The sequence below is a fragment of the Megalobrama amblycephala genome, linkage group LG15 (assembly GCF_018812025.1).
Source record: "Megalobrama amblycephala isolate DHTTF-2021 linkage group LG15, ASM1881202v1, whole genome shotgun sequence".
NCBI classification, from domain to species: domain Eukaryota; kingdom Metazoa; phylum Chordata; class Actinopteri; order Cypriniformes; family Xenocyprididae; genus Megalobrama; species Megalobrama amblycephala.
In genome coordinates, this window is record NC_063058.1 from 17,464,370 (window position 1) to 17,487,125 (window position 22,756).

At 35.7% G+C, this 22,756-nt stretch overlaps 2 protein-coding genes across 12 annotated transcripts in view; both read left to right on the forward strand.

Moving 5' to 3' along the window:
* The first annotated feature begins 1,268 nt into the window (after positions 1-1,268).
* On the forward strand, positions 1,269-6,035 carry olfml1 (olfactomedin-like 1). The gene is made up of 3 exons (XM_048159669.1): positions 1,269-1,941; positions 3,509-3,794; positions 4,848-6,035. Exons 1-3 carry the CDS (start codon positions 1,831-1,833, stop codon positions 5,621-5,623), a joined length of 1,173 nt encoding a protein of 390 aa, XP_048015626.1. The 5' UTR covers positions 1,269-1,830; the 3' UTR covers positions 5,624-6,035.
* Positions 6,036-7,336: 1,301 nt separating this feature from the next.
* The window catches only part of ppfibp2b (PPFIA binding protein 2b), a 79,265-nt gene continuing 63,845 nt past the window's right edge, over positions 7,337-22,756 (forward strand). For 10 of the 11 annotated variants that reach the window (XM_048159656.1, XM_048159657.1, XM_048159660.1 and 7 more), the window contains exon 1: positions 7,337-7,487. The gene's annotated coding sequence lies outside the window, so the exon portion shown is untranslated. The remainder of the gene's footprint in view (positions 7,488-22,756) is intronic. The other variant, XM_048159664.1, reaches the window with a different exon arrangement.

Consider the following 22,756-nt stretch of genomic DNA (forward strand, 5'->3'; position numbering starts at 1 on the left):
TTGTAAATAGAAAAATAGCTTTTTTATATATATTTGCAGCATGCTTTTCTTTAGTAAATCAAGTCCTTGGATTTGCAGAGTTGTGATTGAATTAGGCCACAAAAGTTTCCACATCAAATGTTTCTACATGATTTGAGCCTGTCGCTTCCTTTTGCATTGTTTTCTTTGAGAAAAAGCTCAGTTCCCTTGTGACAAACTCATTTTTAACAATTGCCCGAGTTACATTGTCATTTCTGTTGAAATGAAAAAATAATAATAGGCTATGATAAAAAGCTAATTAATGCATCAAATATAGATTTGATCTGATACTCTAGTTAATGCAGAAGGCTTGTTTTGTGATTTATGTTTAAGATGAGACACAATTTTGAATGATGCCATTATATAACAGCCTAAATAATTGACTAGCAGAATTTGGGCCAGTGGTGTCAGGAGCACAAAATCATCTAAACGGAGTTTTCCAAGTGAAAGTGCTGAATATTGGATCATCACTGATAAACCAGAGATGTTGGAAAATGGATATCTTTAATCTATGGAAACACACTTTGTCTCAGCAAACAAAATCAACAATGGACACTTGTGAATCCTGTTCCCAGAGTTTACATTGTTGTTTTGGTATTAAGGCGCCATCTGATGGACAAACAGAATCACTACATTACAGTTTCTCTGGGAGGTGCAACTCTTAAAAATGAAGTTGAAAGAAGAAATTAGCAATTATTTTCTGTTAAATAATGTTTTAGTAATTAGCTATTTTTAGTAATAAAATGGATTTAGTAATTTTAGTTCTTACTAATACACTAAAAATGCTGGGTTAAAAACAACCCAAGTTGGGTTGAAAATGGACAAACCCAGCGATTGGGTTAAATGTTTGCCCAACGTGCTGGGAAGTTTTATTTAACCAAACTATTGTTTAAAAATTACTATATGGCTGGCTTAAAATGAACCCAAAATAGGTTGGAAATTAAAAATCAGACACAATCAGAATTACTAGAGGCATCAATAATAATCAAAAGGTGAACATTTATTAATAAGCAATGTAATAAATGTTTATTGTTGAAATATTACTCATTAAATTTAAATGTTCATTTATTAAACTTATTAATAAATGTTAATTTCCAACATTTTTGGGGGGTTCATTTTAAGCAAGCAATACAGTCATTTTTAAACAATAGTTGAGTTCAATAAAACTACCAAGAAGGTTAGTCAAACATTTAACCCAACCGCTGGGTTTGCCCATTTTCAACCCAACTTGGGTTGTTTTTTTAGAGTGTAGAAATAAAACCAGTCCATAATCAATTTTTAAATAAGTCCAAGGCTCAAACAACTTCTTCCAGGAATAAATAATTTTTTTTCCTCCCACGTCACTTATTTGGCAGGAAAATATCTGTTTGTGGGCCAAAAATGAAGGTTACGATGGCCAGCCAGACTGACTGAAGTTCCCGAAGGTGTCCTGATGTGTTTCCCGTTCTCAAATTACCAACTTAAACTCTTAAAGGGCTAATGGAGAAATTGAAGGGGAGAGGGGCAAGTACATTATACTGTAAATATGCAGTAATTTGAATCGTATGCTCTGCAGATTTGATTTATCGAGTGAAAGCGTGTCAGGACATCTGGAGATTATTACTATTAAAAAAACAGCTTGTGAAGACCTGCCTTTTCAGCATCTTCCTTCGAATACAGTTCCAGAATTTGAATAACAAACAACCAGTTGCTTCTGGAACTCCACCTGGCTCCATTTTAGCAGACTGACATTAGATAAGAGGGGAGTTTTCTTGGTTTTATTATATAATACAAACTAAAGACGAAAAAGACATCAGAGGTGAAATATACATCATGCCTTTGTCATTGATAACTATGCTTCTTTTGCTTGGAACTGCACAAACTCAAAGGACAACTCCTGATTTTATGATGGAGTATTTTCAGAGACAACTTCAGCAGCTGGAGGTAAGACATTTTTCCTAGGATAGCTTATTTTGTGGCCAAATAAGTTTGTTTTAACAGTAACCAATAAAATATTTGAATGTATTGTACATTTTTAAAGCTTACCATCCACTATATATTCAGATATAACTCTATACTGTTATTTTGCTAAGTACGTGCTCCTGGATCTTTTGTTGGTTCTGGAACAAATTTCAACATAACACCAATCTAACCATAAACTAGTCATAAAACCAGAGAAATTTAACAGTTTGATAATACTGATGTTCAGTTCCTGTTAGCCTAACTTTTTCTGTTTCTCTACAATGTGACTGATAATTTACAATGTTGCTCCAAGACTAAAAAGGATGTTGATCCTTGTCCTACTTGGCCAAATCAGGGGGTCAGGGTTTAGCTGGCCAGCTATGTGAGTTAGTCCCTGCTGGTAGATGATATAACTACACCATTATGGAGACAAAAACGATATTTCTCTAAATTAAATTTCAAGTAAACACAATATAGTACTATACTATACTAGTACTATTAAAATAGTAAAAGTTTTACCTTTTTTTTTAATTTTGAGTTTTAAAGGTGCCCTAGATTCAAAAATTGAATTTACCTCGGCATAGTTAAATAACAAGAGTTCAGTACATGGAAATGACATACAGTGAGTCTCAAACTCCATTGTTTCCTCCTTCTTATATAAATCTCATTTGTTTAAAAGACCTCCGAAGAACAGGCGAATTTCAACATAACACCGACTGTTATGTAATAGTCGGGATCATTAATATGTACGCCCCCAATATTTGCATATGCCAGCCCATGTTCCCAACATTATGAAAGGCATTAGACAAGGGCAGAACGTCTAGATGTGAATCAACAGACTAGGTAAGCAAGCAAGGACAATAGCAAAAAATGGCAGATGGAGCAATAATAACTGACATGATTCATGATAACATAATATTTTTAGTGATATTTGTAAATTGTCTTTCTAAATGTTTCGTTAGCATGTTGCTAATGTACTGTTAAATGTGGTTAAAGTTACCATTGTTTCTTACTGTATTCACGGAGACAAGAGCCGTCGCTATTTTCATTTTTAAACACTTGCAGTCTGTATAATGCATAAACATAACTTCATTCTTTATAAATCTCTCCAACAGTGTAGCATTAGCCGTTAGCCACGGAGCACAGCCTCAAACTCATTCAGAATCAATGTAAACATCAAAATAAACACTGTACTTACGCGATTAGACATGCTGCATGATGAACACTTTGTAAAGATCCATTTTGAGGGTTATATTAGCTGTTTGAACTTTTTTTATGTTGTTTAAGGCAAGCGCGAGCTCTTGGGGTGTGGAGCATGAGATTTAAAGGGCCACACACCCTGAATCGGCTCATTTCTAATTATGCCCCAAAATAGGCAGTTAAAAAAATGAATTAAAAAAAATATATTGGGTATTTTGAGCTGAAACTTCACAGACACATTCAGGGGACACCTTAGACTTATATTACATCTTTTTAAAAAAAGTTATAGGGCACCTTTAAAATATTTTGATCAGTCACGTGGTATTTTTCTGTGCATCCATCTGAACAGGGACGAATGATCAAATGCGAGCAGGATGTCCAGCACTTCAGTCAAAGGATGTATGAAATGTCCAAGGAGATACATGGGCAAACGAGCAAATCGAACGTGTTGAAATCAGAGGTCAAAGGTCACATTGATACCCTCGCTATGCGCTTGGACCGAGTGGAGAGAGATGTGGAATACCTGCAGAATAAGATCCCTGACACCGATCAGGTTGACATTGAAGACTCGCTGCTCGAGAACCAGATGAAAGAAGCCAAGCTAAAAAAGACATCTGTAACCCCTAAAGACAAAGGTAAATAAGAAGTTTAGGCATCTATCATTTTGAATTAAGCCCTAAATTTGTATTTTTCAAGACTTTTTTTTGGTGTTAGCATTAGAGCATTACATGTAAACATGCAGATTAAGAAAATGTAGCTTCTTGAGAAAAGCTGTATAAATAAATAAATTGTGTTTAAGCTGTTTAATTTTTTCAAGTCAATAAGACAATGTGCATATATATATATATGTGTGTCCCGAACCGTCACATTACGGTACATACAGTCAGACGACGAATGCTGTCAGTTACAGGCGAATCAACACTCCAATCCAGAAGGAGGTGCGCGGTAATGCAACACTGTTTGCTAACCTCCACAACAGGAAAAAGCGCAGAAGAAAAAGAACAGTTGATCTATTTGATTATGTTTATGTGTAATCTGTCAAGAGTTTCAACCATGAAAAGATGTCAACAAGACAGCTTGAGAATAATATCTCACATAGCATTACATTTACCTCAGGCAAGTCATTTGGTGTCCACAGCATTTTATTTCACTAGAGAAATGAACTCCAGAGGGGAGCAATTCACTAAATATATGCACTATATTTGCTTATTATGTTTCATTATTTATATATATATATATATATTGTGCATTCCTATAAAAAAAATATGGTAAATAAAGGATGTAATCTACATTACTATATACAGCATAAATATAATAAATATACACTCGAAAAACTGCTGGGTTAAATATGGACAAAACCAGGGATTGGGTTGTTTTCACCCAGTTTTGGATTTATTTTTTTTAGCCAGCAATATAATAATATAGTAAAAGGCATGTTTTTGCTCACCCCCAAATAGGAGCAAATTTGTGGGGTATTTTAAGCTGAAACTTGACCAGACCAGAGACTTCTATTACATCATGTGAAAGAGGGCATAATAGGTGTCTTTTAACCCAACCTGCTGGGTTTGTCCATATTTTACCCAGCTTGGGTTGTTTTTAACCCAGCATTTTTTAGAGTGTATATAATTTTAATAATTTATATAGCTACAGATGCATAAAGTTGATTTTTTTTATCTTGATTCTTTCAGACTGCAGTTCGGAGCTTGTGGGTATCAAGTCCCTCAAAATTGTCAAGAAGGCAGGCGACGCCAATGGATCCTGGATGAAGGATCCGACAAAGGGTTCTGCTAAGATTTACTTTTTTAGCGGCACTCGAAACAGTACAATATTAGCATATACTTCTCTAAAGTCTTTCACCGAAGCAAACTCCACCAAAAAGACGGAAGTTATCCGTCTTCCTTTTCCCTGGCATGGAACCGGCCACATAGTCTACAACGGCTTTGTGTACTACCACAATGCAGACACCAACAATGAAATCCTGAAAGTCCACCTCAGCAACCGCACAGTGGCAGATCGGTTGCTGCTTCCTGGAGCTGGTCGAATGCCAGCTTATTCCCTCAGCCCTCACACACTGCTGGATCTCGCCGTAGATGAAATGGGGCTCTGGTCAATCCATGCGGACCCAGACTTTGGCGGCAATTTGGTGATCACCAAGCTGGACCACAGTAGTCTAGCTGTGGAGCACACTTGGGATACCAATTGCAATAGCCGTGATGCAGAAGCAGCTTTCATAATCTGTGGCACCTTGTATGTGGTCTACAACTCCCACTATGGTGGAAGGTCCAGCATCCGATGCTTGTTTGATATCCATGACACCATCGACGCCAGGAGCATCCCTGTGCTCTTCTTCCCCAAACGTTACACCAGCCACTCCGGTTTGCATTTCCACCCCAAGGATAAGCAGCTGTATGCTTGGGATGATGGTTATCAGACCATCTATAAGTTGGATATCAAGAAGATATAAGATAAGGCAGTTCTACATATATAGAATCAAAAGAGCAGTTACAATAAGGTCCTTTTAACCAGCAGTGCTTTTATTCTTCTTCCCAATCACGTCTGATCTTGCTTGTGATTTAATGGAAAGCACTTTGTAGTGCACTTTGTTGTTGTGCCAGACTGCCATTTCCTGAAAAACAAAGGACTCTTTGGCTTCCTAGGTTCTAGGACCGCTAGTATCGTATCTGCACTCTTTCGATGAATTGAGACAATAAAAGATGTGTATCCAACAGCAGTACAGAAATAAATAGCATTATACAATAAGAATATATATCTCTCAAAGAAAATATTTTGTACACAATTTGTTGGCATTTCAAATTCACAGTACTTCTGAGGTGAACGGAGATAAATATTAAAACTATAACATGCACCATACAAAACACAGTTTGTGTATTCATTATTTTTATGACATATTTTGGCAATACAATAATTGATAATTAATATTTAATAATAAGTATTAATTTAATTAATTTGTTCCACATCAGTTCTTGTTGTTGTCGGCCTGTAATTGCCATGGTTGTCCCTATTAGTCCAGAATGTAGTTTCCATCCTTTTTGACCAATTAACTTATATGACTTTTCCAGCTGTTTTTCATTACTTGTTTAAATATTTTTTATAGGATTTTTTTTTTTAATCAATAAATCATGATTTTAACATATTTCCAGGTTTATATTCATGAGTCATATATACTTTGGTCTCTTTAAAATAATTTTTATTTGATTTTTTTTACATTTTTTTTCAAAACATGCCCTGTTTTTTTTGCTTTTTTTATTGCAATTTTTGAACAGTAGACATCAGGGCAGTAACATATTTTACATTATATATACATCAAATGAAATGTTATGATAAAAGAAAAGAAGAGAAAGTAGCAAAAATTCCACATGTACAAACAAGTATAGACATTACAAATTATTCACAGAATATATTTAAGGCTTTAAAATAATTTCGGCTTTTTTCTGCTTTGTTATTTCTTGTTTCTTTTAATGTATACAAGTAGTGACCTATTTCTATTTTAAAATGAGTAAAATTAGTTTTTTTCCCTCCACATTTACATTTGTGGATAAAGAATTTTCCATATAAAATGAGTAAATTCACAATATACCAAATTTTGAAATTACCAGTATTATCATAAAAAAAAAAACATCTTTTACTTTAAGCTGTAATTCAATATTAGTGCTATTTTTCACAAAAAAAGCAAATAACACCAAAATAAATCATAAAATCATAAAAATAAATGTACAATACTCTCTTAAATTTAGTTTTTAGCTTTCAAGCGTGTACCTGCGCAGAAACACGTAATGCGCATGCGCACTTGTAAATGTTTGCTGTGAACTTGAACTGCCTGAACACTAGATGGCGCTGTTATTCTCCCACAGATTTCCAGCACCACCTGAACATGCGGTCTCTAGTAGGAACAGAGCATATTTCAAGACAAAGGCGACACTACAAACAACGTATTGAAATGATTATTTTATGAGTTTATTTCATACTGTAACAAAACACGTACAGCTAAAGAAAACATTTTCCACTCTTGTGCTTCTTAAAATATCACCCCCTCGTTGTCTATACCAGATTAAAATAGTTCCACTATACTTTTCCCGCATTATTATGAGTGTTATTTAAGTCAGAGCCAGTTTTATTATAATATGAAAAAAGTTTCACGATAAGCCCCGCCCCTCACAGCACATGACAGGTGATTGGTCAGATGAAATGTACATCATGCGGGTTTATTATATGGAGCGACGCAGTTCGACGATAACAGAAGAGCGGGACGCCAACTGACAACAAGAGGGTTTAAAATCAGTCGGGATTGAGAATTAATTACAATACAGGTAAGTTGAATTTTATAACATCTTGTCAACATCTCTTTCTTGCCTACAGAACAACTTTTTTGTCATTTTAAGCAGCTTTAAATAGTCTTGTAATGTCAAGCATAATATCAAGAAAGTTTAGGTGCAGTAACATGGCTCCTCGTCATAAATTTAATTTAAATCACATTAATTGATCATTTTTGCCACTGTATTATTATTATTAATGATACTTTTGTGTGTTGTACAACATATAGGATCAGAATTGTCTTCATATTTTGCATAATATGAATATAAAAATTACATTATAATGTAGTGTTTATGTGAAGTTTAATATCTGTTGCAAATAAGTTGGCTGTATGAATACATGAAAACTTGAAATGGGAGTGAATATAATTATTTACATTAATACACCAGTAAGCTGTCATATGATGACCATATCAAGTCTATTATAATGCAAAAAAAATGTATTTAATGAATACATAACTTAGGTCCCATAGTGAATATAATTCACTCCCATTTAAAGTATTCTTGCATTACATTATATAGTAGTACACCAAAATCACTGACCAGAAACTTAAACTCAAACGTGATTGGTCTGTCAAATCCTGAAGGATCTAGGTAGATAACTGGGTCATTCAGTGTAGGATGAACAGTCTCAGATTAGCCATTATCTGACCGCATATTCACAAAATATTCTGCTATTTGTTCGACACTGAAGCCTATTAGAGTTCTTGTCTCTGCCTGTTACCATTCATTGTCCACGTTTGTTTTACTGCCAGTTTTTATTATAGTGCATAAAGCCTCTTCCTTCAGTACTGACCCCAGTGGGCTCAGTGAGCAGCCACACTCTGTGCTGCAATGGAGATTTCACTTGGTAATGACTGTGGGGTTCAACAAAGCTGTCTGTGAAGATCATGTGCTTAGAGAAAAGGATAAAAAGGCTTTTTTATTTGTCCACTTCCCCTGGCTTCTGAAAACAGCACACAATTGTATTGCTCTTTGATGACACTATACCGTAGAATGTTTGCCAAATTAATTTAGAAATTGCTTGTGAATGAACATTTTAGATGTTACAGAACAGTGTTTGTTTAAACGACCATGTTATAATGTGAAGTCTTGAAATAGTGTACCCTTTAACTTCTTTCTCCGTCCCGCTGACCTTTACCTTTCTGTATTCAGAGAAAGAGATTTTGAGATCGGTTAATATCGCTCACATTAACAGTTCTTAGCATCATGGCAGTTTCTTGTTAGAGCAAATTAAAAGCAAGAAGAAGTTGGTTTCTGATTGATTTGTTTTAATTATTTGTGGTGGCAAGGTTGAACACGAGTAAGTGGTTTATGAAAACAGGTGAAGCAGAGCGTTTATATCATTGTTTTTGAAGAGACACTGAGCCCTCAGGCTCTTCTACTGTGTGATTATCCTGCCCTTATTTCCATAGAGGTGCACACACACGTCCTGACTGACCAGTTTTACCACAACCGTTTCATTCCCAGAATGATAATTTGAAAATTGTACTGATTCTCTCACTGATAACAAGTAGTTAAAGACATAGTTCACACAAAAATAAAAAGTCATTATTTACATGTCATTCCAAACCTGTATGACTTTCTTTTCTTCTGCAAAAGAAGATATTTTGAAGGACATTTTGCACGTACAATGAAAGTTATTGGTCACCAAAACAACTCTTGTTGTGTCTTTTCTTTTTTGCATGCAATACAATTCAAATAAAACTGTTTACTGAAGTTTGGTGCAGTATTATACAGGGATTCAATAAATTCTGCAGCGCACACTTTGGCTGCATCCAAAAACTTAGGCAGCTGACTTGTTGCCTCGCTGCCTTATCAGGCAATGACTTTGCGCACAAAGGTACCATGCAAAAATGATTTTGGACAGACTTCTGAGGCAGCGTAATATTTTAATGATCTACAACTAGGGTTGCAAAATTCCGGGAATTTTCAAAGCTGGAAACTTTCCATGGTAATTAACGGGAATATATGGGAATTAACGGGAATTAATGGGAATAAACAGGGAATTTGTAAAATTACAGGTTAGCCTATAACAGGGTACTTAAATGTAGTTGAAAAGAACATCTTGCAGCATAATTTTAGTTAAAACGACCATATTTAATGCAATTTTAGTTGAATTGTTACCCTGACATTCACACAGCACACTGCTTACTGCAGGGCTATTGAGGCCACACCCCCTGCATGCACTGTGCATTCCCCCAGTCCATAACATGCTCATTTGATCAAAAATACAGAAAAAAGCAGTAATATTGTGAAACATAACTACAATTTAAAATAATGGCTTTCTATTTTAATATACATAAAAATATAATTTATTCCTGTGATCAAAGCTGAATTTTCAGCATCATTTCTCCAGTCTTCAGTGTCACATGATCCTTCAGAAACCATTCTAATATGCTGATTTGATGCTCCGTTATCAATGTTGGAAACAGTTGTGCTGCTTAATTCTTTTATAACCTGTGATACTTTTTTTTAGGATTCTTTGATGAATAAAAATTTAAAGAACAGCATTCATTTAAAATATAAATCTTTTGTAACAATATACACTACCGTTAAAAATTAAGGGGTCAGTAATTTTTTTTGTTTTTTTGAAAGAAGTGAACACTTTTATTCAGCAAGGATGTGTGAAATTGTTACATAAAAATGATATTAAAGTGATATTGTTAGAAAATATTTTTATTTGGAATAAATTCTATTCCTTTTAGCTTTTTATTAATAAGTGAATCCTGAAAATAGTATTACAGGTTCCAAAAAATATTCAGCAGCACAACTTTCCAACAATGATAATAACTGATATCAAATCAGCATATTAGAATGATTTCTGAAGGATCATGTGACACTGAAATAAATAACACATAACAATTGTTGCAATAAAAATATATTTATTTTACTAAATTAGAATTAATTGAATGTGAAAAATAAATAACTGTTATTTTATGTTATGACCAAACAAAATGATTATATTTGTTTTTATATGATACTTTTTATGTAAATATTATACATTTATATAAATTTCCCAAAATTTCCAATTAATTCCCATAAATTCCCATAAATTCCTGTTAAGTTTCCAAATTGGTATATTTGCAAAATTCCCCAGGTTAAGTTCCCGTGGAAAGTTTCCGAAAATTTACCGGAAATTTACCGGAAACTTTCCACCCCTTTGCAACCCTATCTACAACAAAATAGAATGAGCTTTGGTGATAACTAAGCGAATATTTAATGACTACAATAGTAATTTCTCACTCGGAAAACGTTGGTCAAAAATGTTCATTTACACACAAACTGACCACCAACCACAACTTTCAGACACCATCTTTATTTTTTAGCTCAACTGTCACAGGATGGAAAGTAATTACTTAAATAATTTAAAAGTATGAACTGCCTTGATATAACTTTAAGAATACATTTCCCATAATTCTTTAGAGAGAGTGCTGTGAGAAAGAGAACTGAGTGAATGATTCAATGGCTGCGTCCGAAAGCTTAAAGGGATAGTTCACCAAAAATTAAAATTCTGTCATTAATTACTCACCCTCATGTCATTCCAAACCTGTAAGACTTTTGTTCATCTTCGGAACACAAATTAAGATCTTTTTGATGAAATCTGAGAGCTTTCTGTCCTTCCATAGAAAGCTATGCAATTGAAACTTTGACGCTTTAAAAAGTTCCTAAAGAGATCGTAAAACTAATCCATATGAATTGAGCAGTTTAGTCCAAATTTTCTGAAGAGACTCGATTGCGTTTTAAAATGAAAATGATCCTCGTCTACACTGGCAATTCCACAGCATTTCAGAAACGATCTCCGTCTACACTACACGACCGAAAACGCATGTAACATGACCGTTCATGCACACTGGGCATGCGCGTACAAGTGTAAACAGTTGCCTCTTGCGCATGTAGGTAGCTGCAGTATTAAAAAATGCAGAGTTTAGCTACACAATAGCTGCTAAAAATTACAACAAAGCCAATAAAGATTGCAGTTCAGTCTCATGTTATTGTTTACACAGTTGTCAAGGATAAGCATATCATTTTAAAAGTCTCCTTTTTGATCCGTTTACACTGAAACGCAACCCCGGTGTTTTCAAGCTAAAACAGGCTCTGCGGCATTTTAGAAAGTCTCTGTTTTCGAGGGTCGAAAAAGCCAGAGTAGTGTAAACGACAAGCATAACCGTAGCAAAAGTTATGCGTTTTAAAACAAAAACTCAATAGTGTAAACAGGGCCTTACATGATGAACATATTTAATTTAGGCTTTTATTCACATTTAAACATTGATCAGCGAATGTTTATATGTAAATAAAAGCCTAAGTTCAATCTGTTTATCATACAAAGCGATCGTGTTTCTTCAGAAAATTGACTAAACCGCTCAATTCATATGGATTAATTTTATGGTCTCTTTGTGAACTTTTTGAGGCCTCAAAGTGGTGGTCGCGTAGCTATCTATGAAGGGACGGAAATCTTTCAGATTTCATCAAAAAGATCTTCATTTGTGTTCTGAAGATGAACGAAAGTCTTACGGGTTTGGAACAACATGAGGGTGAGTCATTAATGACAGAATTTTCATTTTTGGGTGAACTATCCCTTTAAGCTTTCGGACGCAGTCATTGAATCATTCACTCAGTTCTCTTTCTCACAACACTCTCTCTAAAGAATTATGGGAAATGTATTCTTAAAGCTGAACAGCGTTATATCAAGGCAGTTCATACTTTTAAATTATTTAAGTTTAAACTTTCTGTTATTATTATTCAACACTATTATTAAACATTTATAACTATTATATTCTAATTAACTCAGAACAACCCCAATGACTTTTATTGTATGGACATGAGACATTTCTAAAAATATCTTCTTTTGTATTCCACAGAGTAAAGAAAGTCAAACAGGTTGGGAACAACATAAGGGTGAATAAACAATGTCAGAATTTTAATTTTTAAGTAAACATGTCCCACTCAGTGCAACTCAATCCTCAGTGCGCTTTTGTTTTCTGAGGCCTTCGAGGGCTTGTAAAGTTAAATACAGTTTAATGAGCATCTAAATGTGTCCATCACTCACTTCAGCTGTCACACTTTGAGCTATTTACATGAATTCTCTCGGCACTCTTTGATTTAGATGTGTCCATCCACTAGGTTTAGGAATCAATATCCAATTCCCAGTTGCATTTTGCACAAAATACTGGAACCTAGAGGAGGAAACTAACTTGAACGTCTACAGTTGGCATCTGACTTTCCGTGAACCCCGTACTGTGGACTGAGCTGTGGAGATCCCATGCAATATGCATTGGGCAGTATTGATGTCAGGGACCTGTAGGACAGAGGCGTGACGTTTTGCCCCATGAGCAGGGTTTTCCTGTGCCGAGCGGCTCACTGACATTTTCACGGGCCTTGGTACCACAGTCGAATGCACCTGCTCAGGACTGACATTTCTCTTGTTACTGCGGAGGACTGGAGCATTCAACCCAGCTGCCAGAACGCATCCGCTCCGGTGAGTAGAGCTCTGGATCGGCCAGGGGTTGAGCCCGAATCAAATTTACAACCGCCTACACCGAGTCATGAATCATTCGGCGTACAGCAGTCCAAGTGTGTAGCATCAGAGCTGTTTTGATCTCGTGGACATTCTGACGTTAATATGTGTGGAAGTGTTATGTGAAACTTCTTTATTAATGCTATGAAGCTTCCTCTCAGTCTTCCGCTTGTTGATCACGCTACTCCTCCTGTGGTGTAGTCATAAGGCTCTGCAACTCTATCCCTTTGTTATTTGAACCAGGTTTGTTGTGGATGACTTAACGTGTTTGAAAAGTAACCTGTATTGAGAAAGTAGCTTGTGGCAGAGCATAACCACCTTGTACCATCGCGTTGTCTGAAGCCACACAAAGCGTCCAGATCCCACAACAATGAGGCCTTGTGTCAGCTTGCTGCTTTTAAACTGCGCTTCAGGTCACCTTTCTAACATTATAGTGCGTTTAACCCCAAGGTATGCGCGGAGTCCACGCGATATGTCACTCAGTCAGCTGCTTACTGAACACACACGCGCGCACACACATCAGGATGGTTTAATGCAGAGTGCTGAGTGGGGACGGTTAAGCTGTTTGAGGACTGCTGTCTTTGATGTTCTCATATTAAGCTGTGTTGACGTGCTGGGTTTATTGGTCTGACACCTAATGCTGATGCCACTTCCTCCCCCTGCAGTATTTCTGCCCAAGGCCGCTTACAGTATGTGTGGTTTTTTGGTTTTACTGTAAATAGTGGGAATTGCTAACAGCATGGATGGAAAATATGTATATGGAATGGCTTCCAGGCAAATTAATAACAATTAAAAATTATTATTAACATGGTTTAAGGTTTCAAGTAAGGCCATAGTTGGGACAGCGGATTTATTAACATATTATTATTTAATATACAATTATTATTTTTTTTTTTTTAAGATTTAAGATGTAATGGTTTTGAAAGAAGTCTCTTTTCTCACCAGTGCATTTACTTTATAAAAAATACAGTAAAAATAATGATACTGTGAAATATTAAAATTTTAAATAACTATTTTCTATTTTAATATTTTAAAATGTAATTTATTTCAGTGATGCAAAGCTGAATTTTCAGCATCATTACTCCAGTCTTCAGTGTCACATGATCCTTCAGAAATCATTCTAATATGCTGATTTGATGCTCAAGAAACATTTCTTATTATTATATCAATGTTGAAAACTGCCATTTAACAAAAATATATTTAAAACTGAGCTTTTTTTAAAAAAAAAAAATCAAAATAAGTGAGGATAAAGAAGTCTTTCCTCAAACTTATTGCTTACTTATATTATAAAATGGTATTTAAAAATTGCTATACATACATACAACAAATTTAGAGTTAAATAAGTTCCTAAAGTGATACTAGATAGAAGCTTGTCTGGTTAACTAATTAGGTTTAAGGCCCATTTACACCATTTAACTATAATGGTAACTATATTAGCATCCACACTTTCTGTTTTATTTTAGGTTTTATGCATATGGTAGTGTGATCTTTATGAAAAGCTTTTTTAGTTTTTTCTCAAATTAGATACTCTTTCTAAAAAAGCAAGAAATATCGCAATATATCGCCTTTCTTACAGTATTGCAATATATCATATTGGAACCCCTGTATCGTGATACGTATCGTATCGCCAGATTCTTGGCAGTACACTGCCCTAGTATTCAACTTACGAAGAAAGTGTAATGCCTCTCGCATTTCAAAACGCTTACACTACGTCCTGCGCCTTCTGTATTTAACTTACGAAAAAAGTAAAAAAAAACTTTTGTCCGTAAATTGAATGTGGATATTTTACTTTATAACTTGTTAAATATGGATATTTTTCTTACACAAATGCATTGCTTCACTTCAGGCAGCCTTTATTAACCCCCTGGAGCTGTGTGGAGTATGTTTATGATGGATGGATGCACTTTCTTGAGCTTCATACTCGTTGGTCCCGTTCACTGCCATTATAAAGCTTGAATGCGTCAGGATATTTATTAATATAACTCCGATTGTGTTCATCAGAAAGTCATATACACCTAGGATGGCTTGAGGGTGAGTAAATCTTGGGGTAATTTTCATCTTAAAGTGAACTAATCCTTTAAGCATGCGCTGTCGTCTGTCGCTTTAAATGCTTGAGCTCTTTAAAGCAGGATGGATTCTGATTGGCTGTCAGTGTTTTTATCGTACATCAGCTGTAAAAATTCATTCTGAAAGTGATTCCAATGAAATCGTCCCTCTGTGCTATTATATGTATATAGTTGTGATGTGTGGACTCTGCTATTCTTTTATATTTAGAACGATTTTTAGAACTATATCGTTATGATCATTATAGTTATCGTTCTTGGTTTGAATCAAGCCTTTACTAATGATTACTCAGTCTCATTAGTGCATCTGCTCCAAAGTCCAAACAAGTTCATGGTCACAATTTTCCTGTATTTTAGTAAAGGACAACCTTGGATGAGCCTGTTTATCATTAACTGTAACATAGCTAAAAAAAATACAGGGACTTCCCACAGTAGTTTCTGCTACTCTAAACATCCTGGAGTAAATTAAGGAGAACGGTTATTCTAACACCACAGTTTGCTTTTTGGCACCAGACGCTGGGCTCACATTCTCTTTGAATCAAATGATGAATAGCAGTAGGTTGTTAAAACACAATAAGAGAATTAGTTTGCTTGTTTGGTTTCACAATATATCAAAGGGTTTGGGATCCAAAAGGTCTATAGATTCCTGAGTGCTTGCGAGTGATATCTAGAGCAAATACTTAAGTATTGTCAAAACTTGTCACATGTCGAAGTAAAGCAAACAACACTAGACTAATGTGTTTTGCAAGGTGAATCTCTCGAAAACATGTCCAGGTCTCATTTCACCCCAAATCAAAAAGGAAAAGAAATTATATTTTGAATGAAGAAACCAAAGATTAGTTTATTTTATTTTATTTTATTTATATTTGTTTATATATATATATATATATATATATATATATATATATATCAAATAAGTACATATACAGTGTTGGGTGTAATGCATTACTAAGTAATTAATTACTGTAGTTTAATTGCATTTCCCTTGAAAAAGTAAAGTAAGGGATTACTTTAATTCTTTTGTAATTTAATTAGTTACAGATTTCATTGCATTAAATACTGAATAGACTATAGAACAATTTTATTTAAAACTTATTTGACATCAAAATTAAATGTCTAATGATAAAATATATGTTTTTAATTTAACTTTAACTTTTAAAGTTCACCCAGATATGAAAATTACCCCATGATTTACTCACCCTCAAGCCATCCTATGTGTATATGACTTTCTTCTTTCAGACAAATACAGTCTGAGTTATATTAAATAATGTCCTGGCTCTTCCAGGCTTTATAATGGCAGTAAATAGAGGATAAGATTTTGAAGCCCAAAAAAGTGCAACCATTCATCATAAAAGATATCCACACTGCTCTGGGAAGTTTATAAAGGCCTCCGGATCAAAGCGATGTGTTTGTGTAGGAAAAATATCCATATTTAAAATGCACATCGACTTACGCCAAAAGAGTAACCCCTTTAAATACTTTGTTCAGTTTGAGAAAAAAATATATGTACTTAAAGGATTAGTTCACTTTTAAATAAACTTTTCCTGATAATTTACTCACCCCCATGTCATCCAAGATGTCCATGTCTTTCTTTCTTCAGTCGAAAAGAAATTAAAGTTTTTGATGAAAACATTCCAGGATTTTTCTACTTAATTAGACTTCAATGGGCACCAAACTAATTTTGACCTTCAACTGTTTGGTGCCCATTGAAGTCCACTATAAGGAGAAAAATCCTGGAATGTTTTCATCAAAAACTTTAATTTCTTTTTGACTGAAGAAAGAAGGACATGAACATCTTGGATGACATGGGGGTGAGTAAATTATCAGGAAAAGTTTATTTAAAAGTGGACTAATCCTTTAATATTCATCTAAATACATATAAAGTACTGTTATGATGGTTGTAACAAGATCTTTACATTTTCCAACAGATTACTATGGTATTCAGGGTGGTTGCTTACTGACAAAAGTCTAAATAGCCCAGTAAGTTCTGTGATATCCTGGTCTCTAGATATGACTCTTGTCCTTCCTTCAATGTAAGTCTATGGGAGAGTGAAGATAGTTGGGATCAGGTTCTAACACTTTATTAAAAATCAGTTTCCCCTCTCAAAGCCTCCTCATGAATCACCTGTGGTTTGGATGACCTTGCAATCTCTGTGAGAAACAGTGTGAACGGAAATATTCAGATATGCAGTTGTTGGGTTTGGGCGGAAAGAGCCTTTTTTTTTTGTGTGTAACTCAAGGTCCCGCTGTTTAAAGGTTTCGCTGTTTGTGTTGGCTTATCAGGGTTTTGTAAACACAGAGAATCTAAGCAGCCCGGGGACTTGAATACTGTCCGGCATGTGATGTGTGTGATGCCACCGGTCGTTACTGAGATATCAGCATCAGCGTTCAGTCACTGGTGACTCGGTCACACTCTTGAGTATCAGGAACACTGACGGGAGGGGCTTGTATTGGAATGTGTCAACACTGATAGAAGCAACGCTGACTTACTGGTGAGGAACATTTCAGAAGTTGTGTTATTTTCAGCTGAACAAACATTTGAAAGATTTACTTGAGAAACTTGGTAGCAAGATGCATATGCATTTATAGTACTGACTATTTTACAATAAGAACTGTAAAATAATCAGTACTACTTATTTTTGAAATTTTTGATTTTGGTAATACTTTGTCAATTTACAGGGATGTAAAAATGACTTTAGAAAGATGTCAGCATCATTATTTTATTTTTACTCAGAGATTGGTAAGTCTATTAGTAAAATCTGTTGACTTTAACAATCTTTGTTTCATTGTATGCCAACAGTGACTGTTCAAAAATGGCAAAAAAGCACTTCTTGCCTGTAATTCAAGAAGTATTAAAGATATCTTAAAGCAGAACTAAGTAACTTTTTTTACCTTCATAAATAGTTTTCTAAGTCCTTACGATGGTTAATTGACTTGTAGTGGTGTGTTTAAGGCGAGCACTAACCCCCTCTGGCACGTCTCCGCCAAAAAACAGCACTTGCAAGTTGAGCTGCGCCGACCCGACACAATTTCGCCTCATGTTCACGTTCACGCGAGAGTGACAAAACGCTTTACGGTAATTCAAAAACAATGTATATATTATGACATTATAAGTAGGGGTGTAACGATACGCTCAGGTCACGATACGGTACGTATCTCGATACAGAGTTCACGATACGATACGTATCACGATATTTTGAACAAAATGAAACTGAAATTCAAACTCAAAGATTTATTAAAAAAACATGAACAAATTTCAATAATTTTCCTTGTTGTACATACAAGATCACATTCCAATAAAATAAATAAATAAAAATTTTAATAAAAACCTTCTGTATTCAAATTAACAGTTGAATAGGGCTGTCTGTCACTGAAAATAAATGTTAAATTTAACATGAACTTAGAATTATGAATAGGGGCCGTTCACATATCGCGTCTAAAAACGCGTGGAAGGCGCGGCCGCACCGCTTCTCCTTCTTTCCAAAGCGCTTGCGCTCCTGTGGCGTCGGTCGTTGCTATGCAACCATGAACTGAGCTCTCCAAGAGGATCAGGATGTTTCTGCAAAGGATAAATGATTTCTAGCCCTTGCATTAGTTTTACTACGAGATATATTGATGGAGATAAGATATAAAAACCACCATGAACAGCTATGATCAGCTGTTCGGCTGAGCTTTTGATGTTTTGTTACGGAAAGGCCATAGCTGATCGGTTGATTCTTGTCACACGACCTGCGGTGTGCTTGCGGCATTCTGAGAAGTTGAGAATTGCATGCGCGTCGCGACCGCGTTGATCCCATTATGAGCGCGCCTGCCGCCCGGCTACATTTGAAAATAATAACTGACTTGCACGCGGAAAAGACGCAATATGTGAACGGCCCCTAACTTAAAGCAAAGCATCGCAAGCGTCTTTTGCTTTTCTGTGAGCACAGCTGTTGCTGTGCACTGCGGTGAAAAAAAGCCACGATTTTCTCACGCGACCATGCAAGAGACTGACATGAGAAACGTTTAAACCTGCTTGCAAGATTCAATGTGTGCCCGAAACACTTACTGAACTAGAGAGCTGATTGAGACACACCATCTACGATAAATCGTTACACCCCTAATACTTATAGTAATTTAAAAATGTGGTAGCATTGGATCTGGACAGGAAGGATAACTCTGGGAGTTGGAAGGGGTGTGTCGCGATTCTGCCTTCACAATTTCGAAAATTACCCACCTCCATCGAGATTTCTTTACTGTATTGCAAAACTACCGCGCTGGTGAGCGTTGTAGTCGTTGTAGTCCAGAGCTGCGCTTGGAGTATTTACGACAGTGTGATTCACTGAAGGAACCTGTACGGGGAGCTTCGCAAATCTTACTGAGTTCCGCTTTAATATCCTTCAGATTTTGGTTCTTAACAAACTTTCCTTTTGGTATCTTCATTTTAAAGGCCCTCGATGGTTCAATCCCAGAGATATAGAGATCTTAATGTGGCTCTGTGAGTACATTGGTAAATTGTACACATTTTCAAAAACCAAATGTGGATCACTTTGCATACAGCTGATACTTCTCACTGAAAATGGGTAAAATTCAACAATTTGAACATGGAGCTGCTTTGAGATCCCCATATCTATGAGACTGAACTATAAAGACTATATAGAACCAGAATCTAAAAGGATATTAAAATATCTTCAAAAAATTGCTTTTTGCCATTTTTGAACTGTCACTGTTGGCCCTATAATGAAACAAAGATTGCTAAAGTCAACAGATTTTACTAATCTAAGACCTACCAATCTCCGTGTAAAAATAAAATAATGATGCTGCCATCTTTCTCAAGTCATTTTTACACCCCAGTAAATTGGCTCCAAATCTCAGGTGAAAATGGTCATTTTGACCCATCTCTACAAAATAGTGGATTACTCTGTAAATATACATCTGTGACATTTAAAGGTGCCATTAAATTAAAAATTGAATTTACCTCGGCATAGTTGAATAACAAGAGTTCAGTACATGGAAATGACATACAGTGAGTCTCAAACTCCATTGTTTCCTCCTTCTTATATAAATCTCATTTGTTTAAAAGACCTCCGAAGAACAGGCGAATCTCAACATACGTAACACCAACTGTTACATAACAGTCGGGATCATTAATATGTACGCCCCCAATATTTGCATATGCCAGCTCATGTTCAAAGCATTAGACAAGGGCAGCCAGTATTAACGTCTGGATCTGTGCACAGCTGAATCATCAGACTAGGTAAGCAAGCAAGAACAATAGCGAAAAATGGCAGATGGAGTAATAATAACTGACATGATCCATGATATCATGATATTTTTAGTGATATTTGTAAATTGTCTTTCTAAATGTTTTGTTAGCATGTTGCTAATGTAATGTTAAATGTGGTTAAAGTTATCATAGTTTCTTACTGTATTCACTGAGACAAGAGCCGTCGCTATTTTCATTTTTAAACACTTGCAGTCTGTATAATTCATAAACACAACTTCATTCTTTATAAATCTCTCCAACAGTGTGTAATGTTAGCTTTAGCCACGGAGCACTATCAAACTCATTCAGAATCAAATGTAAACACCCAAATAAATACCATACTTATGCAATTAGACATGCTGCATGACGAACACTTTGTAAAGATCCATTTTGAGGGTTATGTTAGCTGTGTAAACTTTGTTTATGCGATGATAGAGTCGAGAGCCCGGGAGGGGGCGGAGAGCGCGAGCAATTAAAGGGGCCGCAGCATGAATCGGCGCATTTCTAATTATGCCTCAAAATAGGCAGTTAAAAAAATGTATAAAAAAAAAATCTATGGGCTATTTTGAGCTGCAACTTCACAGACACATTCAGGGGACACCTTAGACTTATATTACATCTTGTAAAAAAAACGTTCGATGGCACCTTTAATATTTTGGCTTTCATCACTATTTATGTTTGTCTTTCTACAGAAAACATATTAGCAAAATCAAAAGTTTGAGCCAGGGAAGTTTCCGAAATTTGTTTGATTTGACACGGAATTACCCTATTGATTTTATATCTAAAGGTCAGAAGAATTTGAATGAGTTCAACTTCCTCAGGAGTGTTTAATTTCATAAGGTCTTCAGGATTTTTGTGATCCAGTAAAATTCCTAGCATTCCTTTGGAATGATTGAGGAAATGTGATATTAATGAGGTCTTGGAATTAACTTTGTTATTTGCTTCTCATGCTGTTTCTATAATGTGCTTTAACTGTAGTTGTCTGGCGTTGAACCCAGGTGAAACACACCATACAATACATACGGAGAAAATTATACACAGGTGGAGCGTTTGAATGGAGAACTGTCCACAGTGGAGAAATAAAAAGCTAAACCACAGAAGATGTAATGGGAACAGTCTCTTGAAGTGATTCGTCAGGTCGTAATGGTATGAAGCAGATGACACAGGCGAACTACTGTGGTTAACATTATATTTGTCAGACTGATTTAATTGCCTACACTGAAATTGCTGAGTTTGTGGGTCAGATAAGAGCGCCTGAGTCAGGAATCTAAAAATGGTTGTGATTTCTCATGAATGGCTTAGATATTTGTTAGCACAGAAATGCAGATTATTGGACGTGAAACGAGAAAGAGAATGGTAAAACTTGTTTCGAGAGACGTGTTTAATAAACAACACAGGTATATTTCTTTGCCCTACAAACTGTGCCACCTTGTAATAAGTGAAGAGGGATGAAAATGCCTCATCAGTGTGATCAAATAAGAATTTTTTTTAGGGCAGATAGCACATGACAGAAAGCCTACACACCCTTATCTGCTCGAATAACTGGGGTGTGTGCGAAATGCTTGAGGTTGTACTGGATTTTCCATTTTGCTTGTATTAAAAAGCATGCTATCTATTAATGAACAGCACCAGGCTGTGCTCATCTCTTCTTGTCATTTAACTGAAGGCTTATATTTACATTCTTATCAGGGCCGTGATTACAGCGCTGTTGTGTGTTTCAATTACGTTGTTTCAGCAGGGAAAGATCCCACTGCCCCGAATAGAGTCAAGACTTTCTTGTCGTGTGAGGCTAAATTAAGCTACATAATGAACAGCATTGTGGGCCGTGCACCCTTTTAGCACAGTTGCCCTGGACAGTTGCCTTTTGTGACCCTCCACCCGACTGGCATGCGTCTGTGCTGCCCACTTACAAGATTACAAGTAGGTTAAATGTTCTGTTCACAATGTGGCCTGACATTTATAAAATATAATATCTTTTTGTTGCACGACATCCATCTAATGTAATTCATTACGTTTTTGCTCTCTCACTGTATAATTTAATAAACTAGATTTTATATTTTCTGAAAAGTCACTGTTATTATTCAAGAGGAGTGTTCTGAGGTGTCATTGAGGCGTTGCTATGCTGTTGCTAAGGTGTTCTGGGTGGTTACTATGTGGTTGCTGACTAGTCAAAAGAACCCTCCCCCACTTTTTTCACTTGTATTATAATTCTCCATTAAGTCACAATCACATTATGAAATTTGAAGTTACATATTGACATTTAAAATCGCATTGCGAGTTGCACGAATAATCATTAAAAGATCGCGACCTCGATTCAAACACCCACGCAATCTCATACCTAAATGACATCGATTCGCCTGTGTCTATTAAACCTTTGACAAAATTCAAATCTGTATTGTCGCTGCTGCTGAACCAGAGAAAGCAGTTATCATACAGGCTA